General features: G+C 32.2%; 1 protein-coding gene and 1 pseudogene across 1 annotated transcript; one reads left to right on the plus strand and one right to left on the minus strand.

Annotated features, from left to right (window-relative positions):
• The first annotated feature begins 370 nt into the window (after window positions 1-370).
• Window positions 371-7,813, plus strand: LOC125190513 (peregrinol diphosphate synthase TPS1, chloroplastic-like). The gene is made up of 15 exons (XM_048087836.2): window positions 371-495; window positions 1,846-1,902; window positions 1,990-2,030; window positions 2,545-2,839; window positions 3,322-3,496; window positions 4,063-4,277; window positions 4,406-4,526; window positions 4,651-4,763; window positions 4,839-5,065; window positions 5,139-5,254; window positions 5,473-5,571; window positions 5,695-5,940; window positions 6,907-7,006; window positions 7,099-7,281; window positions 7,488-7,813. The coding sequence occupies exons 1-15, from the start codon at window positions 396-398 to the stop codon at window positions 7,704-7,706; spliced, it is 2,307 nt and encodes a 768-aa protein (XP_047943793.1). The 5' UTR covers window positions 371-395; the 3' UTR covers window positions 7,707-7,813.
• Window positions 7,814-11,119: 3,306 nt separating this feature from the next.
• LOC125190413 (putative lipid-binding protein AIR1 pseudogene) lies at window positions 11,120-11,767 on the minus strand (annotated as a pseudogene).
• Window positions 11,768-16,353: the final 4,586 nt, after the last annotated feature.

Here is a 16,353-nt window from a genome sequence, read left to right on the forward strand (position 1 = left end):
ACATTGAAATAAAGATTAATGTCATCAAACCTTCATCGGAGACCACCAATATCACGTGATTCCAGTGTAAATCATTACACAATAATAATAATATTAGTAAAACAATAAAATGTGTATCTGTTTAATTCGTGATTGACCAATACTATTTGTTACATATGATGATTATAATAATTCTAATAAAAAATGTGTATCTGTTCGATTCGTCACCGACCAAATCTGTATGCATGTGTATGTATGTAAAATCATATATTATTACATAGAAAAGGAGAGGACATATATTAATTATTGGTTAACGAAGAAGTGGACCACGTCGAGTACTTAAAAAGATGTTGAACTTCCAACATTTGATGTATCTTGCATATGTGCGATTGCACACTTTGTTTCTCTAATTAGCTATGGAGTCTTTAATATTTAGTCCAAATCATAGCTTTTCCTTTATAAGAAACAACAAGAAAATGCTTTCAGTAAAGATTCAACAGCTGCAGCATTTAACAGGTATGAGTTTATATACTCCCTCCGTCCCAGATAATTCGGGTCACTTTGACCGGGCACAGATTTTAAGAATTGTAATGAAAAGTGGGTTGAAAAAGTTAGTGGAATGTTGGTCCTACCTTTATATATTAGTTTTATAATAAAATGTGAGTAGGAATGAGTTAGTGGAATATGGGGTCCACTACCAAAAATGGTAAAAGTGAAGTGGGACAAATTATGTAGGACGGACCGAAATGGAAAACTAGGACGAATTATCTGGGACGGAGGGAGTACAAATTAGACGTTATATTCAAGGGTGGAGAAATTATCCATATACCAGACATATCGTATTAAAAAATAACGAAAATACTGATTTTTTGATATATCGTGATTTTCAGTATGATTTGATACTTTACTGAAGATTTCGGATGGTAATATATAAATTTTCATATACCATAATATACCACGACATTATGAAATTTCGGTATATATCATCATCCGTAAAAGTGGTATATATCGTGAATTAATGCCGTAAACATTTATATATATAGATATAGATATAGAATATAGATAGAGGGGTGCGTTAGGGTGACACCATCTTTAAAGTGCCAACGTACCACCAATCGCGTGCTGCCACGTGGCACGATGTCCAGCAATATTAGAGGCGTATCCAACAATATCATAGTAGGCGTTTCAGATGGATTTCTACTGATTGCATGATGGTACTACGTGAATTGGTGTGTAGATTGTTGAGTATTGCATTATTGTCTACAATGCAAAATAATCGTATACAAAAGCAATATGTCTATATATATATATACTGCAACTGAAACATTCTATGCTTATACTGCAATACTCAACAATCTACACTGCAATCCATCTATCTCTATCATGCAATCTGTAAACGCCTACTAAATGAATATTGCTGGATAGCGTGCCACGTAACAACACGAAATTGGTGGTACGTTGTCACTTTAAGAAGGGTTGTCATCTTAATACATCCATAGAGATATATATTAATTATATTTATAGTATTTATAGCATAACGATATTAAAGTATACCAAACAGTATACCAAATTTTGGTACTGCACACCAAAAATGCATTACGATATCAGTATTAAAATTGATTATACCGAAAAATTCGATATACCGAGAATTTCAACAAGATAAATGTATGAGTTGTACTCATACCGAATATTCAGTACGATTTTAAATATGGACGTTTCTGTATACTACACGTCCTGAACACCCTAGTTATAATTTGTCCTGAACACCCTAGTTATAATTTATTCGAATATTCGGTACAATATAGAGTAGTGCTTTTGGCGTGTAACATGGCTGAACATTTATTTGTCACTGGCTTGCTTGTGTAGGGATGCAGATTATCCAATTGCAACGCAAACCAATTTTTAATGCACTGAAGAGCCTAGGTATATATACATGAGGATGATTATTTATCTATTTTGAAAATTGAATTTCATTTTAGATACCTAATTTTTTACTCTGTTCCAATACAGTTGCTACTGAGGATGATTCCCCTGCTCAGACTGTCGAAGTGGTAATAAATAAATCTTTGTAGCACCTTACTTCATATGCTAAAGAGTTAAAAGATTATGGTATGAGTTAGCCATTTTAAGGAATTATGGTACTACTCTAATACTCTGGTTTGCTAATTACACCTAATTTCTCACTAATTAAATGATTTGCTAATCACACATAATTTCTCTCTACTTTTGATTAGTTCATTCCACATCCCATAATTTTGAATTATTAAGTGCCCACTTACTTTATTTTAGTGACATCATTTCTCACACTATTTTCTATTTTTCCGCCTTTCCCTTAATTTTGAATTATATTTTACACTCTTCATTTTGTAAAAAATCTACTACAAGACAAGAAATGTATAAGTAGAGTAAGACAGTATATTTTACAAAAAAAAATTAGAATAGTTCCTAGGCACATGGTTTTGAGTACCATCAAAATCCATTTGTTAGGTATGTATATGTATGAGTATGAATTTGTTAAATTGAATGGTCAAGTCTAAGTCATATTATTTATTTTGCTATTTGAAGGATAACAAAATTAAGGATCTAATCTCATGCACCAAGAGTTTGTTGAGTACAATAGAGGATGGGCGAATAAGTGTGTCACCATATGATACAGCATGGGTTGCACTTATAAGAAATATTGATGGGATTGAAATTCCTCAATTTCCATCTTCACTAGAGTGGGTCGCCCAACATCAACATCTTGATGGCTCATGGGGAGATGAACAACTGGTGAATGTGTATGATCGCCTCGTAAATACGATTGCATGCGTCATAGCACTCAAGACGTGGAATGTTCACGATGACAAGATCGATAAAGGTTTGGCACACAATATTAGTACACGATAAAAGAGTTTTCATGTCAGTATAATGATATAAATCAGTATATTAGTACTATGCATACATAATAGTATCACTCTATGTTACAAAATATTAATTTCTTTGACACACAATATCAATATTAATTAGTACTAAAAATTACCTAATTTGAATGGATAATTTAGCCTTTTGGATTATACTAATTAGAAATATTATCAGATGTGATCATGAGGTCACAATACCTAATCAGTATGATTAGTTCTATCCATTTAATCAGGTTCGTGTAAGAAGTGTTTTTATGTTAACGGACTTGTATTTATGATAAGAACTGCTAATAATTTATAAATCATTCGAAAATTTTATTTATTTCATTTTCTCATTGTACAGTTAACTTCACTACACTGCGTCAATACAATGTCTATTAAAATTTCCCTAAATCATACTAAAATAACTGGTGGCTATTAATCTTTTCTAAATTTTCAGGAATATCATATGTGAAGGAGCATGTGGCGGAACTTGGAGATGCATTTGATGTGCACATGACTTGTGGATTTGAAGTAATATATCACACCCTTCTTCAAAAAGCACATGATTTGGGAATTGAAGAGATTCCAATATCTGAAAAGATTTCAACTGCAAGGGATCATAAGATGAAAAAGTAAGTACTTTATTTCTTTAAACAACATATTTCTTACACACTACAAAATACAATGTGGACTATTAGATTTTCAGGTTTGATGTCAACAAATGACAATAGAAGATGTCAACTCAATGTCAACGGGTTGATGTCGTGTTGACATTTTTTATTGACATTATTTGTCATCTGTGACGTCAAATCTGGAAATCTAACAGTCCAAATTTTAGTTTATAATTTCTCAATTTCTCATTATTTCATCTTCTTTTGGAGTAGTTTGCAATATACTCTGAAATTTTCTATATTTAGAAATTGACCTAATTTTGGTGGACGATCCAAAATACTAAAATTAAATTTGTGTATTTTTTTTATGGACGGGGGAGTATTTTAAAGGACAGATATACGCATGTAAATAAGGCAAGGAAAATATGCTATGAAAATGGTCGTTAAACGGCACCTATTTATTTATTTTTTTCTCAAGAATTTGTGTTGCAGATTATTTTGTTCAGAAACTATATTGTGTTTATATTTTATTAAAAATTTAATAATTTATTGGTCATTAGCGTAATCCAACCGTTTATATATGTTAGAATACCTAGAGAGTTGATGCACCAAGTGACAACAACATTACTCTATAGTCTGGAAGGGCTACAAGAATTGGACTGGCCAAGGCTATTAAAACTCCAATCACCTGATGGCTCATTCTTCACTTCTCCATCTTCAACAGCTTTTGCATTTATGGAAACTAAAGATCACAAATGCTTAAAATTTATCACTGACATCGTCCACAAATTCAATGGAGGAGGTAAATTATTTTTCTATTTGTTCTATGATTGAGAAGTAGTACATTCTTATTAGCTATCCTAAATTATAAATCAATGGTTATTATTTACTGTATTAACTATTTTGTGTTACTACTTGATCACATTTCAGCTCCTACTACTTATCCTGTCGACCTATATGCGCGACTATGGGCCACTGATAGACTACAACGCTTGGGAATTTCTCGTTTCTTTCAGACGGAGATAAAGGATTGCTTAACTTACGTATATAGGTGCGATCATATCATACATGAAAAGTTTTGAAATTCGCATAATCATATAGGAAATGCGTGGATAAAATATGCAAGCCATATGATGTTCATTTAATCTCGCAAGTGATGTTGATTGATGATACAGATTTTGGAACGATAACGGAATCTATAGTAGGCGAGATATAAACTACAGTGATGTTGATGACACATCCATGGCTTTTAGGCTTCTACGGTTGCATGGATATGATGTCAACCCAAGTATGTATAAATTTTAAATCCTTGTGCCAAATTAAAGTATACACATATATATTTATGTAATTAAATTTGATGTAGATGTGTTGAGGAAATTCAAAGAGGGTGACAGATTTATTTGCCAAAGGGGTGAGGTGACACCATCTACCACGGCAATGTATGCTCTCTATAGGGCTTCTCAAATCCGATTTGAAGGGGACGTGGTTCTTGAAGAAGCTTACGATTTTTCGAGAAAGTTTCTGCACGATTGGTTGGAAGGAGATGAACATCTTGATAAATGGGTTATATCTAAGAATTTGCCTCATGAGGTTATTGCACAACTTATCCTAAATTTATTTCTTTCAACAATTCTATCGTCGTCATTTATTATCTCTTCAACAGATTCAGGTAGGACTGGAGATGCCGTGGTATGCCACTCTGCCACGAGTAGAGGTTGCATATTATTTGCAACATTATGGTGGCTCCGCCAACGTCTGGTTCGCCAAGACATTGTATAGGTAAAACTTCCTTTTTTTTTTCGAGGCTGCATTCGCCTTAAAGATATACACTCTGCCCCCGTTAATTGTCTCATAGTAGTATGGGTGATCTCTTGGAAAATTGGTGTTACATTTGCATAGTACTTTAGTATATATAGTGTGATCTCTTGGAAAATGACCTTTACATTTTTTTTTCCATAACATTGTATGGGTTCTAATGTAAGTAATGTACACAATAGGATGCCAGATATCCAAAACGATGAGTATCTAGAGCTTGCAAGATTGGATTTCGAGAGATGCCAATCACAGCATCTGATTGAGTGGAGTCATATGCAAGGGTACATATTTATGAAATAATGTATACAGATTGAGTGGAGATATATGAACTAAGTAGTTCAAATTAAATCAATGAATAATGTATTTAGTTACTCACTAACTTCCATTTGTTACTACTCAAGCAGATGGTATGAAAATCAACATTTTGAAGAATTTGGAATAAGCAGAAAACAATTATTGGTAGCTTACTTTTTGGCTGCTGCAACTATATTTGAACCAGAGAAAGGCAAAGAGAGAATTTTGTGGGCAAAATCTCAACTGATTTCAAAGATGATCAGAACAATTTTTGATCAAGAACACTCCAGAGAGAAAAGATCTGCTCTGTTAAAAGATTTCAGTTACAACATCAATTGCTCAAGAAAACTAAATAGGTATTCTCGACTCTTAATTTATTCAATTGAAATAAAATGTTATTTCAGTTATGCTTGACACTTAGTAATATACAAAATATATACTTTGTTTACATGAAATAAGAAGAGCATGAGCAAAAGATATGTTATATTTACATTAAGGTGATTTATTGTAAAGTTTATTCCTAGCAAGTAGAAACTGATTTGATCTTTAACTGATTATATGATCTAGGTCCTAGTTTTATTTAATTTGTTTTATACATTTTGTTTGATTTTAATATACTGAAAAGTATTATTGATATTTTCAATTCTAGTATTTTCATAAAATCAAAGATCGATTTGCTTTTATTCTCTAAATATAACTTGAAAAATGGAATAAAATGGCAAATCAAGCTTTATAATTTTAAATGCCAATAATTTTTAATGGATTGGATACAAAATAAAGCAAATAATGTTAAATGTGCAATAAACGCTCTTCTTAATTTCAACCAGAATCATTCAACATAATTACATGCGTAGTACTCCCTCCGTACCAATGTAATTGAGCCGTATTTATTTTTGGTTTGTCAAAAGGTAGTTGAGTCATTTTTTTTGGGTAAAAACTTTATTCCATCTGTTACTTTACTCTCTCTACTTTAACCTTTAACATATCAATTTCTTAAATCTCGTACCCAAAAGATAGTATGTCTCAACTATCTTAGGACGGAGGGAGTAGTAGTTAGCAGTGGTACCATAATTTTTTTTTTCTTTGAAAGGAATATTGATAATACTGATAAGGGATTACAAGGAGAGTTTTCTTCGAAAACCTTTTAAATTTAATTTGTTAATATTTCTAAATAATATACGTGTTACTACATGTTATTTTATTGACTATTGTTATATATTTTGTGTATATTCATTAAATCTTTTATATTCTAATCCCAATTATTAATTCTTAATGCTTAATTACTTAATTTAAATATATCTTTTTCTAATCATATGGATCAGTGCTGAGACAGAGCATCGAGTTGTCAACATTATGCTAGAATCCCTCCACGACCTATTCAAAGGTTTTGATGAATGCATTAGCCTCCAACTAAAAAGTGCTGTAAGTAATATCACCAATATAGATTTACTTTTCCTTAATCTCCTCCTCTTATCTTCTTGGCAATGCACTAATTAAATGGCATATATATACAGTGGTATTTGTGGGTGATGAAGTTTGAAAAAGGACATTTATGGGAAGATGCAGAGCTATTTGTCACCACCTTAAATATTTGCTCTCTTCCAATCAACGATGTATTGCTCCATCGTGAGTACATAACTCTCTCCAGGCTAGTGAACAAAATCTGCCACCACCTCTCACAGATTCCAAATAAAAAGGTAAAAAGAATTTTATTTATACACTAGTATAAAATTATTAGTGTTACTCTACGCTCTAAACATGTGGAGTACTATAATTATTGAGTTCGATGCTAGATTTACTATGCCAAAGGTGAAATTTATTTTACATAGTTATTTTATACAATTATTAATAAATTCCGATATGCAATGTATGTTACAATTAATATATTTCATTAATTTTATAGGAGGAAGTAGAAATGAGAATGGCAAAAGGCGACATGAGTGAAATTGAAGAAGATTTGGAGGCATTGACGAAACTAGTCTTGGTAGAATCCAGCTTCCTCACCAAAAATATCAAGCAAACATTTTTATGGGTTGCAAAGACATTCTACTATGTAGCCTACTTTGATGCTGCAACAATCCATCTCCATATATACAAAGTACTATTTGAGAGGATTGTGTAAATGTTTACATTTATGCTATGTTTTCTTTCAATAACATTTGTCTTGGACAATGTGGACTGTAATAATACTCTCACTGTGACATATATATTCCTCTTTAGGTTGTTCCAATAAACTTGATGCATTTTATTTATTGGCGAAAAAACAACACTCATTTGTCTTTTACTTCATCATCTCTCATATTTTCTTTCTCATTCCTGCTTTATTTTCTCTTTATTAGTCCAACAGTATAGCTAAGTGGGCCAAGAGAAGGAAGCTTCAGTTGAGCTACAGAGCTAACACAAAATGAGATATATAGGGTATGTTTCGTTAAATAAAATTAAAATAGTCTTCAAATTGAAAGTTTATGGAATTTTGTAGTTATAATAGTATTATAGTTAAATTTAAATAATTTATTTAATAAAATTAAGTACTCCCTCCGCCTCACTATAAAACTAAGTGATATTTGGGTCATCCCATCTAAATACTAATTTATGCATTTTCTGTTTTAATAAAAACTAATATTTTATACTACTCTTAATACATCTCTTCTATATATTTCATTCTCTCTCTTGTCTTATTCTCTCTCTTGCCTTATTCGCTCTCCATTTAAACCAATAAACATCATTTTTAAAAATTTATTTTACACTCCTAATTCTTACTAATTCTTTATCTATAAAATAAATTAAAAAATTAAATAAATATTATTATGATTTTAAATTGGTTATTTTAAACTTTTTATTTACATATAATATGTAACTCTACATTATTTTTTGCATTCTTTAGTACGGTGTGTTAGTATATAGTGCTGTCAAAATGGATATCGGGTATTGGATACCCGATACTCGATATCCAAATCCAAAAAATCAGGTGATTGTATACCCGATACCCGATTTTCGGGGTTTCAGAATTGGGTCTGGGTAGTAAATTTTTGGATTTTCGAATATCGGGTAACTCGATACCCAATCAGGTATACCCGAATTTTCTGATTTATAATTTTTTTTTATTTTATAAATTATTTATTTAATTTAAAAATATTAAATGACTAATTCAGATTCTTAGAATTAGAATTAAGGCAATTACTTACACCACCTCTCATCTCTAGCTTTACAAGTCTACACAGCGCCTCAAAATCCAAATCAGCCATTCCAAAAGAAATTGATAATTTGTCGGCGTCAGAAAAATTGAGTGTTGATTTTAATCTAATCCTCCCCCTCGGTTCAAACCGAATGTTGATTCTAGTTCAAATAATTTCTCTGATTTTAATCAAATCACCAATCTCCCCAAAAATCAACATTCAATTTGGGTTAGATTAAAATACTGTGTTAGGATCCTCCCTCTCAGCTCTCTATCCTCTCTCAATCCTTTCTCCGCCGCCGCCTCTCCCCTTGGCCCTCTCCCAGTCGGGCAGTCTACCTCTCGGCCCTCTCACACCCAATGCCCCAAGCAGTGGTCGCGGGCACCCACCATCGCCCACCGGTGCCCTCTCACGCCGATCCGCCAAGCAGTTTTCATGAATTTTTAAGGGTTTAATTAACCTGTTTGAAGTTATTGGTTGATTTGACAACCTTAATACTAGTAATTAATGTTGTCCGGTCAACGGCAGTATTTAGGTAACTCGCCTTAATAAGCTGAAGTCACTGTTTGAATATCATAATTGTGGTTTAAATAGACTAGAGTATTGAAATCACATTTCTGAAATTTTCTTTTCATTACCGTTTTCTCAACTCTTTCTTTAATTATTTTTGTTACTGGCAATTGTTTATTTGTTTTATTTTTGGTCTAGTTTAAACTAACCAAACTCCATTTTTTCAAATAGTATATGATGCTTAATATGGTAGTTAGTCTGCAAATCTATTCCTCGTGTTTGATATTCTGGTATCAATGACGGACGGAGGTGGGGTCGCGCGGGGTCGGCCGACCCCACCGTGGGTCCACGAATACCGAAAATCTCTATTGAATTTTGGGCTTTCGATCAGCCGTCGACCCTACCCTACAACCTTTCGTTCCAAAAAAGATAGTCTCTCTCAGAAATAGATGATGAAAATTGTAACTTTGGTTCGTGTTTATTGTTGTTTTTTTGGTTTGTTAGTAATGAATTTATTAAAATTTCTATCAGGAATCATATTCGGTGTCCCGTGTTTCTGTATTCATGATAAGCGTGTTTGTGTGTGTGTGTGTTTTACTTTGTATGGCTTGATGTCTTCTATTAATTTTACTTTGTGCGTTGAATGACTAATAGCAATATATCTCTATGTGTTGTGTTTTTCAATAATTTTATTATGAATCATTTAAAAGTAAAATTAATTAATGGGGTGTAAATTATTACTAAAAGTGAATATGAAGTACTATATCATATCACTAATGGTCTAACCATACATTCACCGATTTAACAAAAAACATACTCCCTCCGTCCCAATAAATATGCAACATTTGGTTTTTGGCACAGGATTTTATGAAGTGTTGTTTTGTGAGTTAATGAGGAGAGAGTAAAGTAAGAGAGAAGAAAAAGTAGAGATAGGATTGTTTCCATTTTAGTAAACGTTTCATTTTTATTGGGACAACCTAAAAAGGAAAACGTTGCATTTCTAATGGGACAGAGGGAGTATATCATTATTATCTATTTGATGCACTCATCAACTACAAAAATTTATCAAAACAAAAAAAAAATGTGTGTTTTTTAAGATTTTACATCAACAACGTCGAGTAGGGATGAAAGTCGGCCTTAGTGATCTGATGTGCCGAGTGGAAGGGTTGTTGCTTAACGGATAAATGTTACTCTAGGATTTATTGTTAATTCGTCCGACCTCACTATGAATGTTTTCTGGATCCGTCATTGTCTAGTATTGATATTTAGCTTTACTAAATCTATATTGTATATTTACAGTTATTTTTAGTACTAATAAAAAGTGCATTAGTTGGACGACTTGGCTCATTTGACAACTCTCTAATTAATCACTTCAGACGGTCCAAGAGATTTGGCCACCCCCTCCCGCCCATCCCTACACGACTAAACCCGCCACTGGTCATATGCAAGATTACACGAAAAACATTATAAATATAACTTATTTATTTTTGCTATTACATCCAAAACATAAACTAATTAACTTACATATATGCAATAAATACATACTGCATGCATGTGAGTAAGGGTGCGCACATAGCGACAAATATTGTTATATACTGGCTACTTTTTCAAAATAACTCTTTTGTCTCTTTCTAAATTAATGTACATTCATTTATCAAATTCATTTCCTCTTTTCTTCTTCATCAATTTTTTACTTTTTCTTCTACAACAATTTTCCGCTATTAGCCCATTACACCATTCTCTTTTAAGTTTTTAACAATTGTTAAATCTCTAAACTAGCAATGAAGGATATTGTTAAGTCAGTTACTTTCTTCGAAAAGAAATCTTAAACGAACAAAGACAACAACACTAAATCTCAAACTGAATAATCCTTAAACAACAAGCATTACAAAGAGAAGGAATCCCTCGATGCACCAACTACTACAATAATTAAAAGTTAAAAACCAAAAACAAGAAAAGGAAAACATAAAAAGAAGTAGAAACACCGGAACATTAACTAACTAGTAAGAAGCAGCTAAGCACAAATGAAATCCTTAGGGAGAGTCTTGCCACAAGTGTTGATGAGCAAGCTCAGTGAAATTGGAATGTTCAAGTTGATTCCGAGAATGTTAGCTCTCAATGCAGTGCACAGGCAAAGAGCAGCTTCCAAATCCAATAGGCCGCCGAGGGCTGAGCAGCAAGGGTGGTCCGGTGGGTTCCCAATTTCAGTTCCGATGTTACCGTTTAATAGCTTAGCACATATGCCTAGCTTTAGGGCATCCCTTGGGCAGTTCCCTTTCACTGGGCTAGGGTTAGGGTTCGGGTTCGGGTTAGGGTTAGGATTAGGATTTGGAGTTGGTTTGGGGTTAGGGTTGTTACAAATGTAACAACCACTCACTAGGGTAAAGAACATGAGGTTGATGACGAGGAAGAGGAGAGAGAAGGAGAGTTTCTTGGAATCCATTGGATCAAGAATTGTAGAGAGGATATTTTTCCTTTCTAGTATTGGTGGATTGAAAGATTCATTATAAGGGTATATATAGGAATGGATCTAGCAAGAATATGTTGGATAGAGTGGATCTTTAGACATGTGAAACATTGGTCGGGCAAAATTGGATAATTTTGTTAAGACAGATTGATTCGAAAGTAAATGTATTTGATTTTAAATAAATGGATATTGATTGGTGTTCATTAAGCATTTTACCTATGCCTATCCATTGTGTTATATGCAGATGAAGTTACTAATTAAGCTGGCTCAATATTTAAGAGCATCCACAATTGGGAGGAGGATGCGACGGACGACGCATCCTCCGCCTCTTAGTCCACTACTGCAGCACCACGGACTATGCACATTTTATCCTCCGCGCCCTATGCATCGTCCGAGGACTATGACACGGAGGATGCATCCTCCGGCCTATCCTCCGCCCCTTAGTCCGCCATTGCAGGGGGTGCGGACTATAGGGTGGAGGATGCACACATTTATATTTTTATTTTTATTTTTTTTTGTATTTTCTTCTATATATATCACCAATTTTTTTACTTCATTTCACACCTTTCACTCCACTCTCTTCCTCATCTCAATTTCTCTCTAAATTCAATAATGAATTCCGACAATTTTTCATTTTTGCAAGCACAAAAAATAAAAAATAAATATTGGCAATAGGATTTGCCTTAAATTTATAGTGTTTTTATATTTATTATTGCTAATTGATATGTTTGCAAACATAAAAAATAAATATTGTAGTGTTTAAATATTCAAATAATAAATAAAATACTTAGGGCGGGGCTTAGGGCGAGCTATAGTCCGCCCCATTGCAGGTGGAATGGACGGAGGATAAAATACTGATGTGGCAGCGCATAGGGCGGGACTTAGGGCGTCGCATCCTCCGCCCCATTGTGGATGCCTAAGAAAATATTTTACTACGTATATGAAAATCTTAGACATAGGTGGAGACACCTTAATGGGCTTGAGGGATATAAGCCTCTATCACATGGAGTAATTTTTTTATTCATTCTTTCTAGTGTTATTAGTGTCAAAATTATTTGGAATTATTTCAAGCCCTTACTAAATTGATGTAAATGAAGACTAAATGACAGAAATTGGAGTAACTATTAGGGGCTGAAATTAAAGGAAAAATCAAAGAAAATATTTGCTACAAAAGTATGCACAATTAAGAAATACTCCCTCCGTCCCACAAAGTATACACTCTTGGTTTGACATGAGTTTGGATGCATAATTAGTAAACAAGAGAGAGAGATAGAAAGAAAAAGTAATTAAATATTGTTAGTGGAGTTTCCACCTTATTAGAGAGAAAAAGACTTTCCAAAATTAGAAAGTGTAAACTCTTGTGAGACAGACTAAAAAGGAAAGAGTGCATACCATTGTGGGATGGAGAGAGTAGAAAGTAAAATAAAAGGTTGAGAAATTAGACTCGGCAAAGATCCTATTAATATTTTCCCTGAGTCCGCCCCCTAAATCATAGATATACATATATACTCCCTCCGTTCCATGTTAATTCAGTCATTATTCTATTTTCAGGAAGTTCCCTGATAATTGAGTCATTTCTATTTTTGGCAAAAAGTATCATCCGTCTTACTTTATTCTCTATTCATTTCTCTTACTTTATTCACCATCCACTTAATACACTATTCTTAATTTTCATGGCGAAAAGAAATGCATCTATTAACAAGGAACGAAGGGAGTACGATCTGACATCGAACCCCATCTTTGTGCCACCATATTAATAGTCCACCGTCGAGCTACCCTAATTTTTGGCCCTAACATCTATCATATATGTAATGACAATTAAAAGGATTAGCTAATTATATCCCTATTACTATGATTTCTCTAATTTCGCATTTTTAATGAAATGAGAATCAAGCAAAATTAAATAAAATGATGAGTGTTATAACGAGCCATAAAAAAGTCCAAAACTTAAACCCTTCTAAGGAAATAAGGGATTAATTTAGTAATATTTTCATATACAGAAATAAGAAACGATCAAATTTCCCCAATTGCTATGATTAAAGGAGAAATCCTTAAAACGGGGATTCACTTAACTAGTAGTGATTAAACATACAATTAGCTAGATTTGTGGTGTAATTTACAGGTGGGATTCTAACTCTTAGTGCAGAAATGTGATTAAATTGGAATTGATGTGATGTTCACAAGATGAACCAATGACCACGAAATTATGCAGACCCGTGACTACATTCGCATTATACTTTGTGTAAATCCAGATGCACAAATCTATTGGCTGTACTATTTTATAGTACTTCAATCTCGACCAATAATTATATGCTGAACTTTTTGTTTTTTGCCTATGTTAATTAGGTAGCGGGTTTACACAAATAAAAATAATTAAAACTTGTCTTCCATAATTCTAAAGGTTACTTTTCTATCCATTCTTGATAGGTATTATAAAAAAAATAACTATTAATTCTCAATATCTCATTGTAATTGAATTATATTTATTTTCAAATATTTTATTAAAATTGAGTTATTCTCTTTTATGATAAAATGCAATAAATTTATTATTGTATCTCTTACATTATTATCTCTTCTATTTTATTCTCTTATCAATAATCCAATGTTTTCTCTTTCCTACTTTTACTAAAATTACGTCATTACTAACAAAACACATTTTTAGCACAAAAAATATTGTGTTACGTGTATAAAGTCACTATATTTACATGAAAACATATATAAAAAAAAATTGATTCTCAAGATATTTGACATAAATTTTTGCGATTGAATAGCAGCACATAAAATGGTTCATCATTCTAATGATATAAAAAAAATGATTTGATTTATTCAAAGCTATACATATGGAAAGAAATAAAAATAACGAAAATTACACTTAAAAAGTTATAACCAACTAAAGGATCAAGATTTGAATGTACGTGTGAACAAATGGAAATGTGTTACAAATTAACGAACGTATATATTTGAAGGGATCTTGGACTGGTAGGTTTAATATGCATCCCGTGACATATACATCCAGATAAATACGTTATATATATACTGTAAAATTCCAACCATACAATTCTTAATTTGTTTCATCAATTCAAGAGGGATTACTACTTTAGTTCCCACTTGCATCCATAACTATAATTACATTTCATCTAATTTCCGGTTTCACAAACCCATGGGCTATGTCATCCTGTATTTAAAGCTGTAAAGTTATATCCATGGAAGAGGACAAAGTAGCTAGATTTAACTTTTAAGGTACTTAGGAATTACTTTCTGTAACATTTTTCTTTTATTGATTACAAATAGAGTGAATTTAATAAATGGTAATTAGGCTAAAACCACTTTTTTTTTTTTTTTTATCTTTTGAACTTATTTGGTCCAAAATACCCCAAATCTCTTAAAGAGAATGTACACTAAATCTAATAAGTTGGATACCCAATTTGTGATTTACTATGTTTTTGTGAAGTACACTACCAAAAACACGGGATTTTGCAAGCAATTATTTTCTCCATAAATAAAAAACGTACTAGGAGACAAATTTTTGGCTGATTTTCCAATAAAAGCCCGTGCTCTATAAATGGAAGATTACTTTTATAAATATTGATGAATAGGTGATCAGTGTTCGGTAATTTGGTTGATTATATAATAAATATTACTAAATAAATATTGTTCTTATTGTTTTGGTCCAATATTCTATAGTTAACATGCACCGAGTATTTCTTATCCTATGTAGTTCACTCGATATTTCCATAATAAACCTTTACTGAGTACCAATTGGAAAATTATGAATAGTCTCCAATAACATTTTTACTTGTAATATAAGACGAGTATTTAGTTGATAAATCTTGTCAATTGCGTGTTTTCTCAAAAAAAGAAAATATATATAGTGACAACCTATCGATTAGCCAATCGTTGGGTAACTTAAAAGAAGGATTAATAGTCATTGAAATCATAAAGTTTAAACAAATTCTGGTCCATCCCATAATTTAAAATAGGAATATTGAATCATAAAGTTTTAATTTTTATTAATTATTTTATCTATATACAAAATGACATCTTTTATTGATAGTCAAAATGACATGTTTCATTAAAATAAGTAATTTTTCTTTTATTTTCCTTTCTTCTTTTTTCTTTTCTTATTTTAATAAAAAAAAATGGTGTTTTGAACATCATCCTAACACAACAGTTTGTATATAAAAGGGACATAACACAACAGTTTATATATAAAAGGGACATGAAGAAATTTCAAACTTCATGATTTAATATTTTGATTTTGAACTTAATGGGGAAGATCAAAAATTGACCAAATTTAATTATTTAGTGACTTTTAACCCTTTAAAAAATAACATAATTGTCAATATATCGAACAACATATGTGCTTCGAGATAAGGGAAGAACCCCTATCACGATGGCGTCGAGATACGGAGGAAGTCGCATGAGCCTAATTTCCGTCGATCAACCAAAAGATTTGGGAAAATGATAAAAAGAATGAAAGTAGCGTGCAAAATAATGAACTATTCTCATTATTTTGTTAGAATGATAACAATGTTTCCTAGTATTTACTCCCTTCGTCCTGCTTTAGGAGTCCCGGTTGAGTCGGGCACATATTTTAAGAAAGTATTTGAGTGTGT

The sequence above is a fragment of the Salvia hispanica genome, chromosome 5 (genome assembly GCF_029641045.1).
Source record: "Salvia hispanica isolate PSC_SH4W2 chromosome 5, Shi_PSC_v1, whole genome shotgun sequence".
Classification (NCBI taxonomy): Eukaryota; Viridiplantae; Streptophyta; class Magnoliopsida; order Lamiales; family Lamiaceae; genus Salvia; species Salvia hispanica.